Source organism: Ictalurus furcatus, chromosome 2 (genome assembly GCF_023375685.1).
Source record: "Ictalurus furcatus strain D&B chromosome 2, Billie_1.0, whole genome shotgun sequence".
In the NCBI taxonomy this organism is placed as follows: domain Eukaryota; kingdom Metazoa; phylum Chordata; class Actinopteri; order Siluriformes; family Ictaluridae; genus Ictalurus; species Ictalurus furcatus.
The window spans coordinates 21,338,616-21,351,519 of NC_071256.1; the positions used below are offsets into that span (position 1 = coordinate 21,338,616).

General features: G+C 42.6%; 1 protein-coding gene across 1 annotated transcript; it reads right to left on the reverse strand.

The window, feature by feature from the left end:
• Positions 1-108: 108 nt before the first annotated feature.
• Positions 109-12,821, reverse strand: hmox2b (heme oxygenase 2b). The gene is made up of 6 exons (XM_053653110.1): positions 12,636-12,821; positions 10,771-10,898; positions 8,032-8,149; positions 5,826-6,317; positions 4,172-4,292; positions 109-4,073 (listed from the first exon to the last, which is right to left on the reverse strand). Exons 2-6 carry the CDS (start codon positions 10,866-10,868, stop codon positions 3,946-3,948), a joined length of 957 nt encoding a protein of 318 aa, XP_053509085.1. The 5' UTR covers positions 10,869-10,898; positions 12,636-12,821; the 3' UTR covers positions 109-3,945.
• Between the last annotated feature and the right edge of the window lie 83 nt (positions 12,822-12,904).

A 12,904-nucleotide genomic window follows, 5' to 3' on the forward strand; every position in this document is an offset into this window, starting at 1 on the left:
ACGGTCACTGTTTATACAGAAGTCTCACAAACGTTTGAGCGTTGTACATTAAATTAAATTAAATTAAAGGTGACCTTTAACAAACAGGAACACGACGTGTCGAATGTGTTGGATTTAAGATTTTATTAGTTTAACAGATTGAACTAGTCACACAGTTGGTAGTTAAAAGAACACATCTGGGCATACAGACTGAACCATCAGTAAAAACCGTTACTCATCCTAAACTAAATGTTCTGTTAAGCTGCTGCATTATAGTACAGTCCCCATTTAAACGTGCAATATGTAAAAATGAATGAATAAATCAGTTAGTCTCTTGAACATGGACTCTCACTTTGGTACTACAAGCTGTGTGTGTTAAAACCTTCTCTATCGTTTGATTATAAGAGTTTGGTCAGCATGTCAGTGGCATGTGTTACAACACACATCAACCTTTTCATAACATTTCTCAAACACCAAAGCCACTTCTCCACTGCACGGTATGGCTCGACTTTACTTGGCTTGCATTACTTGTCTGAGCTTGCTTTTCCACTGCAGTTTCGTGCCTTCTTCCACTCGCCTTCACGCACAAATAATGTTATTTTATTGACGCCCTGTACAAATACACACTCAGGCCATATTCCAAATGCCTTCCCTGTTCACTGAACATGGACCCTATTAAGGATGTAAAATAACGCCGTTCTAGATCCTACGTCAGGAGTGGGCAATCTTATCCGGAAAGGGCCGGTGTGGGTGCAGGTTTTCATTCCAGCCAAGCAGAAGTCACACCTGAATCTATTGAAAGCCAAGATCAACTGATTAAACAGGTGGAATCAGGTGTGCCTCCTGCTTGCTTGGAATGAAAACCTGCACTGGATAAGATTGCCCACCCCTGCCCTACAGAGTGCTCGATATGACCATGTTAGATTCGGCCGCGACAGGAGTGACTTCGATAAACTCCTGTTTGGAAACTGATAACGAGCGAGATGTAAAAATCTAAGACAGAAACCTTTGTTGTAATTTTATCTGTAATGAGAAATTATACATTATTTTAAATTGATGAGTATTACCATACGCAAAGTATGTATTAAATGACATTTATTCAGGCACAATACAGAAACACTCGTTAAGGAGAATCCTTACTCCCTCAGTATCGGCTCGGCTCATTTCGACCCTCGACCAAGGTGGTACTAAAAAAAGTATAGTACTATCCAGAGTGGAAAGCCCCCATAAAGCAAGCTTGGTCGAGTCGTTCGGCGCGGTGGAAAAGTGGCACAAGTGGACTTTGCAAAGCCTCTTTAAACATGGTGTTAGTCTGCATAATGTTCAATCTCTGCTAATACAGTATAACCCAAATTATAATAGATAGCAGTTAAATGATCCATCATGACCACCTTTTGTTTGGGTGTAGGGAAGCTGAAGAACCAGTGACTCATAATTTGGTGTCAACGTGAACAAATTTCACACAAATATTTATCAGGAGATGAAACCCAACTATAAAATCCATCTTCATTTCAGGACACAAGCTACTATGCTTATACAAGTGTGTGCGCAAATCCACATTCACGTCTGCATTAATAGATACTTGCATAAAAGGGAGACAGACCATGGGGTTGGTCTGAAACAGCTTCAATACTTGTGCAAATATACCATTACTGTACTATTCAGTTAAATCTCGACTCTGACTTTTAATATTGTTTACATCAGCTTCGTACTGCGTAAACGCTCTCAAAATCCAGACTTGTACGTTGTCCCAAACCGTATACAGGAATTTAATGAGTGCTTTTAAGCTTCTTTTCCTCATATTCCTTACTACGGATTCAAAAGCTTCTGAATTGGTGTGTGTGTGTCAGATCTACCTAATGTTGCAAATTGTATAGAAATGTTCAGTTTGGTCAAAGAATACATTTTTGGTAAATTCACTTCCTCAGCATTAGAAACAAAATGAGCTGCACGGCCCCAAAAAAAAGCTCAACACTAAAACTGCAACTCTGTGTTAGATTTATGTGCCACGATTATTAGCTTAGTAACATTATTTACTCATAAGCACATCATCAGCTGAAGAAAAATCCCACAAAACCATCACACTTTCAATAACAGTTTTTGAATATCTAAAAAGTGGGTAATATACGGTGTTACCCAACACTTAAAAGCTGGGATTGATAAATCAGTATTAAAATCACAGCACAGCGTATTGACAGCAGTACTTTATCCGCTTCGGAAGAGAAAGCATTTTACCTTTTTCCCCCCATACTGCTCTTCTATTGCAATTCTTGTCAAATATTAACACCACGTTCATGAAAACACTGTGTGCCACAAAACTGTTGCAAAAAAGTAACTGTGATAGTGTGTGTTTGTACACACACATATATACATTATATATATATCCTGTCAAAAGAACCGCCTACTGCATCAAGAACTGATTTGGTAGTAGTAGTGTTTGGTTTCTGAATGGCCAGATTATATTTAGTCACTTGTACACTGAGAGACAGAACATACACTGCAACACCGAGCTTGTGGTTAAACAGTGGGGAATAGTTGCTAATAAACACACACTCGTAGTCTGTCCTGTTGTCTGTTTCATGCATAACACTGTTTTATTTCCCCACTTAAAAGCAGATTTATACGAGATGAAGAATAAACCGTTCAGCAAGCAAATAAAGCGTATTGAAATGATCTGCAGTTGCTGACTCAGCAGTGTATATAAAATCATGTGTGTGTAGGCTACAGTTCGAGTGTCCTTAATCTTATCCACAAAGGACCGGTGTGGCTGCGGGACTTCGTTTCAACCGATCAGGAGCGGCTGATTAATCTCACCTGTTTAATACGTTCAGTTATCAAGTGTACCTCTATTTTCCCTGGAATGAAAGGCTACAGCCTTTTGTGGATAAGACTAAAGACCCCTGCTACACATGTTCATGAGCTAAATATATAAACTACCCCTTACTTTAATCATATTCCTGAAGTCTGCTTAACGACGAGCGCAACTAATAACAAAATCCACTCTAGACCTATAAATTTACGAGTTTTCCCTCTCCGTCGCATCTGCTTGTTGCTTCCAAGCCATCCTCTGCAATCAGGTCCTCGAGCATAACTGCAGGGAGTTGTGGGTAAGAGTCAGAGCGCAATAAATGGGCCTTTTTTTCTGGTTTGGTGGAGTTTAGTGATCACTGCAGAGCGCTTGAAAAAAAAAACCGTGCACGTTTACAACATACGGAATCTGAAAAATTTCACTCGCAATTTTATTTAAAAAATAAAATCAAATAACAACATGGCTAATTGTAGCATGTTCACCAGTACACGATGTGAGGTCCCACTTTAACTGTGAAGATGCACAAACGGCTCCTCTCTGGAATTTCTGCCTCCAAAGCTTACCAGAGTTAAACCAACGTTTATATCATCTTTTACCAGTGATGATAATGAATCTACAGAGCGAGCAAGACTAGCTAGTTAGCCGATGCTAGCTAGGACTGGGAAGAGCGTTACGATTACAGCGTGCACGCGTGAGCAACAGGCGCCCTACAGCCTCACAAACCTCAGAAACCAGGACCACGAGAGCGCTGGTTTGGGCCAGGGAATAAACGTGTTGCTCAAAAACAGACTTCTGAACTGAATTTAATATAGCACAAAGCAGGTAGTAGACTTGTGTTAGCGTTAATAGTTATCTACATACAGTACGTTGCGCAGCACATGTGAAAAGATCACGAGGAAAATTCGGAACACTTTCTCTCAAAAACCGAAACGCCAGTGGGACGCGATATTTCCCAGGTAGAAGAAGAATGTAAAGGATGTGTATTCGTCCGTTAGACCCAAACCGCCTTCCTTCTCTTCTGAGGCTGGTGGTGGAAGCTCCTCCTTCGTGCTCATCTGAGAACAACTTCAGCACTTCTCTTCAGACTGGGATACTGGTAAGGGGAAGGTGCGCCTACAGCAGCATAAACATTTCACTTCTACTGTTCCATGGACGGATCATATGAGGTACCAGGCGACCAATCCGGCAAGAGCTGCGATCCATGCAGCTAACAGCACCTGGCCTGTGGGGTTTCTGAGGATCGCTGCAGCCATTTGATAAACATATGCTGATCCTCCACTGGCAGCTACAGCAAACAAAAAGAGAGAACCATATAATCAGCAAGTCGTTCAAGGCCTTTATTTCCTAAATATTTTGCCGGACTAGCTGTTGGATCAGGCTTACCCATTTTGGCAGCATAGTAAGGACATTTGCTGATGTCTCCTTGCATGTGACCGTGGATCGGACCTCCATCCAAGACGTCTTCCTGAATCGTCTTCCCCATTTCCTCCAGCTCTTGGAAAACCTACATTCAACACAGAATTGAAATGGGGCCAGGGAGAAGGAACATTTTTTTAACGTATGCTAACAGTGCTAGCCTCACAGAACCTGTACACGTACTCGCAGCGATATTCCGTCTTGCGTTGCGTAATTTGCTCGAACGCTGACGGCCGAACTCCAGAGGTCTTCCTGCTAGAAACTGCATCCATACAATACATCACTTTCCAGTAGGGCTGTCCCAATCTGAGTCATTTAATATCGAGTGTCCACCCAGATCCGATACTTGTATTTTTACGTGCGCAGTTCAAGTATATTAAAGTGAATAAATCATATCCAATGTGAAAATGAGATGATAGATCAGAATTTCAGCTTTCATTTCCTGATAGATGTATTAAACAACTTAGAACGTGGCACCTTTGGTGGCAGACCAACCAATTTTTAGGTGAGCAAAAGTATTGGAGTTAGATTTTCAGTGTTTATTTACTTTTAGTATTTTGAACTTGCAATTTATTTATTTTTTTGGCTTTTAATTGAGATCAGGATTCTCACTCTCAGTTCTTTCTTATATTATTTTAGCAGACTGTTAGCTACATTTTCCTAGTGGATGTTTTTAAATAAGGGCTCGTCTTCGTTCGGAATGACTGCACATTTTTACTGCAACAGCCAAAATCCTGAGCGAAAATAAATGCCATTTAGTATAAAACTTTAATCGCATGAGAGTGCCGTGATGACACCGTGTCCTTCTAACGTGCAAAGACGGAACGTGGAAATCAAGCAGTATTAACATCGGGTTAAATTATTCATTAATAACTGTGGCAACGTTTCTGTTCTCCTGTGGACAGCAACTCTTACGCCACTTGTGGGTGGAAAACAGTCATTTTGGCACAACATACAAGAATAACAGATAGTTGATTTTGGCTATTTCTTTGTAATGGGGTATAATGGGAGATTTTTCAGAGTTTTTCTCAAAAAATGTTTTGCATGGTCTTTCACAGTGATGTTTGTTGGTAAATGAGACCTTTTTGCTGTACTCATGTTCAAGCCACGTGAATCAAAGAGGGCATTGGCCGAATGTGCATCGTGATGTGGTCATGTGACATGTTTCGGCCCAAATCTGCAGTTATTGTGGAGCTTGCTTGATCTTGCGTTAATTTCTACGATTGCAAAATCCTGGAATCCTGGAGGGCCTGACTTATTTGTAAGATGAAGTGACGCTAAATGTCTCATAAAACGTGTAGCTTGATGCAGTTTGACAGAGGCGGGGTTCACACAGATGCAGGGTCTAATCATTGCAGGTATGTCGATTTGATTTGATTGCAGATTCTGATTCTACATCAAAAGGTTTTTGTTCTCATACTTTTACTAACAGATGGTAAAAAAAATATATATTTTTTAAATCAGCGACATCGGAGATGGATTGGTGGAAAAGTCCTGCCACTGGCTGGTTTGGGATCAGCCATGTCCATCATTACATCATGGCTGATGTTTGGGAACGACCACTAACCAGACATGAATTCTAACATTTGGGACAGTAAATAGCTTATTTGCTGCATCCTACCTCCATGTTGAACTGGAAAGCCCGCACAGCCTCCTGAACGATCCTGTCCTTGGTGCTGATGTCGAGCTCCAGCTCATTCATTCGGCTGCGGTACAGCTGCTTGAACGCTTTGTTGCTGTGGATGCTGTCGAACTGGTAGAAAAAGACTCCCTCTCCTGTAGGGGGCAGCTTGAGGGCACGCTGGGCCACTTTCTTCAACACCTGACCCCCTGAGAGGTCGCCCATGTAGCGTGTGTATGCGTGAGCCACCAGCAACACAGGGTCTTCACGACCGATTTCATGAATGCGCTCCATGTAGCGCTGGGTGGCCGGAGAGCAGCTGATCTGACCCTGCCAGTCCTCGCCGTAGAAGTACTCGAGATCCCGAGCCAAGGCCTCACGCCGGTGAAGCTCGTTGGGGAAGTAAAGGGGTGCAAACTGTGGGTGATCCTTGTTTTTCTCAATCTCTTCTTCCATGGCTGAATAGGTGTAGTAGAGCGCCACGGCTCCAAGCTGGAAGCACAGGGATATTTCAGACATGCGAGTATGTTTTATAACGGAGTTTGCTTTGATCTAAAGGATTTCTGCTCCTTTAAAGCAGAAAGTAATAGACAGACAGACAGACAGACAAAGAGAGAGATCGCAAGAGAGAAAATAGAAAAACAAAGAGAGAGAAAGGAGAGAGGGACAGAAAGAGAGAATAAAGAAAAAGAAACGGAGCGAAAAAAAACCAAGGGAGAGCAAGACAGAAAGAGCGCAAGAAACAGACCAAGAGGGAGGGAGAGAATAGAGAGAAAGAGACAGAAAAAAACAAGGGGGAGAGAGAGAGAGAGAGAAAGACAGACATACAGAGAGAGAAAATATGGAGAGGAAAAAGAAATACAAAAAAGGGAGAGCAGGGGAGAAAGAGAGAGCCAGTCAGTCAGAGACAGAAAATAAATGAGAGAGAATAAAGCTTTTTTAGTAATTCCAGAAAATAAAGTGAGGAGAGTTCTATATTAGCTCAGTTAATGATGCTCCACAGCTCCCCACCAAGCATATCCTATCTCAGAGGATGATGTAGTCTCTGTAAACATTAGGTGCAGGACTTGCATGCTAAGCTAATGTTAGTGACAAAACACTTTTGAGGTGCGTGCCATTACCTGGATGATCCGCGACTGTATTTATGTTTTGTGATAGTTTTTCATGAGTCCACACAGCTACTACATACCTACTACATACACACTACAGCTACATACCTCAACTAGAGTACACGGCAATTACATAAGGTGCAAACATTCACTGATGCTCAAGAAGGCAACACGATACATTAAGAGCCAGGAGGGTGTAAACTTTTGAACAAGACAATCGGTGTAAACTGTTATTTTGCCTTAGCTTCTGAAGGGCAGTACTAAATGAAAAATATTAAATCTTTAAACAAAATAACAATTCACACCGATCATCCTGTTCAGAAATTTACACCCCCCTGGCTCTTAATGTATCGATCGCGTTGGCTTCTTGAGCATCAGTGAACTTTTGCACCTTTTGTAATTGTTGTGTACAAGTCCCTCAGTTGTCCTCAGTGTGAAAATACAGATCTCAACATCATATAGCCGCTGCAGAACATATGCTGGAAAAGTAAAGAATGTGCAGGACCTCTAGGATTTTTCTGAGGCACAGTGGGCAGTTTAACTGCTCAGGACGAAACACAAACACAGTCGTGGATCATCAAGGTAACGACACACAGTATTAAGAATCAAGCGTGTGTAAATTTTTGAACGGGGTAATTTGTGTAAATTCAGCTATTGCTGTGTCTTGTGGACTATATATAAAATGTAAAATAGCTTATTCAGGGCAGTACTAAATAAAAAAACTACATTTTAATGATCCCTCTTAATATTATTATTTTTAAATTATTAACATTGTGCAGATTCTGAAAGGGGTATGTAAATTTATGAGCACAACTGTACATATTGTCTCAGATTCGAGTGCCATTGAATATATAAATCACCAAGAGCTATTTGGGATGGGAGGTGTTAGACTTTTTCAAACTGCTTGGTTTTTACGGATTAGTCGTACTAAACTACCGACTCCTACGTTCCAAATCCAGACCCCACAGACGCACAACCTGAAAACCAGCGCCAGATCATCGCGTGAAATTAATCCACATTCCTGCATGGTCTACACGGTATAGGATGCAGTCATTTACATCTGGACAACTGGAGATTTCTTTTAGATCAAGTCTAACCTTAAAGAGCTCCTTGCGAATGCGTCCATGAAGGAAATCTTTGACAAACTGTGTGTTTTCAGCTTGCTCGTGAACTTCTTTGGTTCCTGCAGCCAGCAGCTCAGAGAGATCTTCAGATCTGTAAGGTAAGGAGCTTCATTAGGCTGACCTGAATAAAAGTTTGTCCACTCATACATACACATCAGATAAAGAGCACTATGTGCACTGTGTGTGTGTGTGTGTGTGTGTGTGTGTGTGTGTGTGTGTGTGTGTGTGTGTGTGTATGGACAAATCGCTAGCTCTAGGAAATGTTTATATGTCCAGGCTATACAGATTTTCCCCCATTGGCAGTTATCTGATATAAATAGGTTCAGTGGGCTGTTCTAATAGTCACAGTTTTTTTTTTACTTCGCATGTTCAACAACCTGAGAAAGAAAACTTTACATTTTACGTGTTTAAATGTAACACACTCCAACTTTGTTTCTTTATTTGTTTTTGTTGCAGTCAGACATTTGACTGTGTGTGTATTCAAGCTGTGCTGCAAAAAATAGTCACCTTAAAGAATCAAAGTAAACGCCTACTGGCAACTTTATAGCACAGCAACTTGCAGCGATAAAATTGCTGTACGAGTGAACGCACCTTCTGGGTGCAAATATGATGCATCATCACTAGAGATCAGGAAAGGATAAAGCCTATAGTTCCATAAAGCCTCTCTGTATTAATGCACATAATTAGCTCATATTTTTAGCTTAGCTAATTGGGTCTCATGTAACATGGGACTGGATTAGCTATTGAATTTTTGATTTGTCCACCCAAGGTTAGAGGAAACTTCTTTAAAATGTCTTTAAATGGCCAGAAGGCTGTTCTTAGCCTGCAGATGTTTATCAAAACAATATGTAGAAATACAGTTTTGGCTAACTGTGTATTAATAGTACAGCAAAATAGGTATGACCAACAAAAAATATTGCCATCATTACTTATACCGGTGTAGAATAACATTAGTAATGTCGGCTTCGAATGCCACTAGAATTAGAATGCCACTCCATTCCCCCCCTATCCACCACCTCGGTCTTCAAAACCAGCCAGGTGAGACGGCAGCTCACCAAAACCCGGATCAACAAGGCCAGAGGACCCGACGACATCCACCCAAGGGTCCTCAAGGTGTGTGCAGAGCAGCTGGCAGGAGTGTTCCGGCATCTTTTTGACCTCTCGCTGAGGTTGAAGAAGGTGCCGAAGATCTGGAAGACTACCTGCATTGTCCCTGTCCCCAAAAAGGGACATTCCAGCGACCTCTCCAACTTCAGGCCTGTGGCCCTAACGTCTCATGTAATGAAGACTTTCGAGAGACTGGTTCTGCAGCTCCTTAGGCCCCTGGTACGCGACTGCCTGGACCCTCTGCAGTTTGCGTACCAGATTGACATCAGCGTGGATGACGCCATCATCTACCTGCTTCACAGAGCCTACAACCACCTGGAGAAGCCACATAGCACTGTGAGGATCACGTTCTTCGCTTTCTCCAGTGCTTTTGACACCGTTCAGCCTCTCAGGCTGGCTGAGAAGCTCTCTGTGATGCAGGTGGATCAGGACCTGGTGGCCTGGATTACTGACTACCTCACTGAGAGGCCGCAGTATGTCAGGCTACATGGCTGCCAGTCAGATGTCGTGGTGAGCAACACTGGCACACCCCAGGGAACTGTACTGTCACCATTTCTCTTCACACTCTACACTTCTGACTTTTGCTTCGACTCTGGAACGAGCCACCTCCAGAAGTTCTCAGATGACTCCTCCATCGTCGGCTGTATCACAGATGACAGAGAGGAGGAGTACAGAGACTCGATTGAGAGCTTCATCGGATGGTGTGACAGCAACCACCTCCAGCTCAACACAGGAAAAATAAAGGAGCTGGTGGTGGACTTCAGACGCAGCAAGAGGCCCCACACCCCTGTTGTAATAAGGGGTGAAGAGGTAGAGATGGTGGACACCTATAAGTTCCTGGGGATGCACCTCAACAATAAACTGGACTGGACAGACAACACAGAGGCCCTCTACAGGAAAGGACAGAGTAGGCTGTTCTTCCTGAGGAGGCTCAGGTCCTTCAATGTGTGCACCAGGCTGCTATGGATGTTATACCAGTCTGTGGTGGCCAGTGTCATCTTCTTTGCTGGGGTGTGCTGGGGTGGTGGCATCGGGACTTGTGGCGCCAACAAACTGGGCAAGCTGGTGAAGAAGGCCAGCTTGGTGGTGGGGATGGAACTGGACGGTGTGGAGGTGGTGACTGAGAGGAGGATGAGAAGGAAGCTGAAAACCATCATGGACAACCCCTCTCATCCTCTCTATGCTGAACTGAGGCAGCTCAGGAGCTCCTTCAGCCACAGACTCATCCAGCCCTGAGCCTCAAAGCACTTTGGAGGCTCATTTGTGCCATCAGCCATCAGGCTCCACAACACCACAGCACCAAACTGACAGATTTAAGCCTGATTATATCTGAGACATTATCTGGTTGTAAATAATTATTATTGACTGTATAGTGTAAATAGTGTGTGAATACTTCTACAATACGGCATCTGTTCTGTTCTTTTATATTCCTTCGTGCTGCTATGTTGACCTAAATTTCCCCTACGAGGGATTAATAAAGTTATATCTTATCTTTTTCCCCTTATTACAGTACCACTACGATGGTAATTCTACTATATATTTCTGTATTGTTAAGTTATTAAAGACATTTACTGTTATTTTATCTGTCAGAAGCCATAACAACACCTGGAATTGTCGTTTTCCTCTTTATCCTCGTACACGGCTCCTCCGCCGTTCACCATGCTCGTTCCAGTTTCTGAATCTTCCGTCTTTACTGCAGACATGCTTCAGCTTCCGTCTCTGATGACTTTTCACTACAAGGGTGGAAGTGGTTAAGACGTATGTTTTCAAAACACATTCACGATGTTTGTCCCTTTTCTACTGGGAAACCTGTAGACACACAAGTGGAGTCTCAGACTCAGAAAAGGAAAAAAAAAGGCCCTTCAGTGTTACTATTTATTCAAATGGAAAAACTCCTGATGTATCATTCTATTAATAATGATGAATTCCCGTTGATGCTTGACGTCGTATATGTACACACAACAGCCCATAACACTGACGTGTGGAGGGAAATCTATCTAGCTTTGCAAATGTATTTATACATTTTTAAACAGTGTAAAAGTTGTGGTTGCATAGTGTGCATTAGTGTCCACCAAGCCGCTGTGCAGGGCTGATCAATGGTTTAGTTCAGTTACTGCTGCACAAGGGGGCACACCGGACACTGAAAGCAAAGGTTCACATATTTTTGCCACTCACAGATATGTAATATTGGATCATTTTCCACAATAAATAAATGACCAAGTGTAATGTTTTGGTCTCATTTCTTTAATTGGGTTCTCTTTACCTACTTTTAGGACTTGAGTGAAAACCTCATGATGCCGATAATCAACTCGATCGGTAGTCTCTATTCGATCGGCAGTGGTGGCTTAGCGGTTAAGGCTCTGGGTTACTGATCAGGGGTTCAAGCCCCAGCACTGCCAAGCTGCCACTGTTGGGTCCTTGAGCAAGGCCCTTAACCCTCTCGGCTCCAGGGGTGCTGTATCATGGTTGACCCTGCACTCTGACCCCAACTTCCTGACAGGCTGGGGTATGCGAAGAAAACAATTTCACTGTGCTCTACTGTATATGTGACCAATAAAGACTCAATATCATTAAATTTGGCCGATCTCACGAACCGATCGCAATTTGATGACGTAAAACACATGATGAAAATGAAACTTTAGCGCCGCAGTCATGTCATCACCAGTGTGGAATTATTACGAGGTCTCGAGAAACAATGAAAAATTGGTCATTTGCCGTGTATTTTTAAAGGCCTGTGAAAATGAATATTTGTTGTGCTTATTAATTTATTTTGTTGTGCTTATAATTGGCCATAGCCCCAGGGCCCTGTGAGGTCTTAACCCGGGCCTGAGCTCAGAGACTGTAAAAACAAATACAAAAAAACAAACAAATTTCATCATAATGAAACAGCTGACTCGGTTTAAACAAGAAAAGACCTGTTTACACAACTGCTGGTGAGAAAGTAAACAAAAGCACAATAGACAAGGTCATGCCTGTGTGCCAGAAAGGTCCTTCTGGTGTTTACCCCAGAGCTCACAGTGAAGAGGAGGGGAACCTACTGAGATTTACACCTACACATCCGGGTATTTCTATTAATATTTGTATACTGCAGTGTCACCGCTCAGTAACGCTAGGTGTTATCACACATGCGGCTCCGCTTTAGTGAGCGAGCAACAACAACGCTGCTATCGGTAAAAACTCTGACTGTTAGTGAGACTAGTAGTGAAGCACCCTTTGAAGCGTTTTGGACAGCCGGCTGATTTAAGCTCGCTGGAAAGCACCCTGCACCCCAAATATAGCCATCATCAGCTAGCTACCATCTCCTCGCTAGCCCGGCTACAAACAGTAGCGGCTCTCAGTAACCTTCACTGCTGTTCAGAGCTCACAATAATCAGCCTCAAAACCTTCACATAGTCTCCCAAGGTGTGGAAAACAAATCCTACGCAAAACACTGCTAACACTAACACATCTTAGCAGTAAAACACACTCACCTATGTCTACTCCGTACTTCCGGTCAGAAAGGAGAAGTGCTTCTTTGTCACGTGCACTCTCAAACGCACAGGCAAACAAGAGTTTGCGACCTACTGCAAACGTAATCAATACGTCATCGCGTCCACCATATTTGAGCGGTCCGGAAGCAACTGCATGACCGCTGTAAGATAGTGTGTGTCTATGGAGAGATGCAGGTTTTTTTTTATCATGTTTGCCCAAAGTACTTTTGCCACTCACAGATAGGTAATATTGGATCATTTTCTCAATA

What these genes read in the sequence shown, in the direction of transcription:
- hmox2b (XM_053653110.1), bottom strand. Translation starts at nt 10,868, where the DNA reads ATGTCTGCAGTAAAGACGGAAGATTCAGAAACTGGAACGAGCATGGTG. An exon ending in CTTTCCAGTTCAACATGGAG is followed by an intron (nt 4,293 to 5,825) that starts GTAGGATGCAGC and finishes TGTTGAATGTAG; the next exon opens with GTTTTCCAAGAGCTGGAGGA. An exon ending in TTACTATGCTGCCAAAATGG is followed by an intron (nt 4,074 to 4,171) that starts GTAAGCCTGATC and finishes TGTTTGCTGTAG; the next exon opens with CTGCCAGTGGAGGATCAGCA.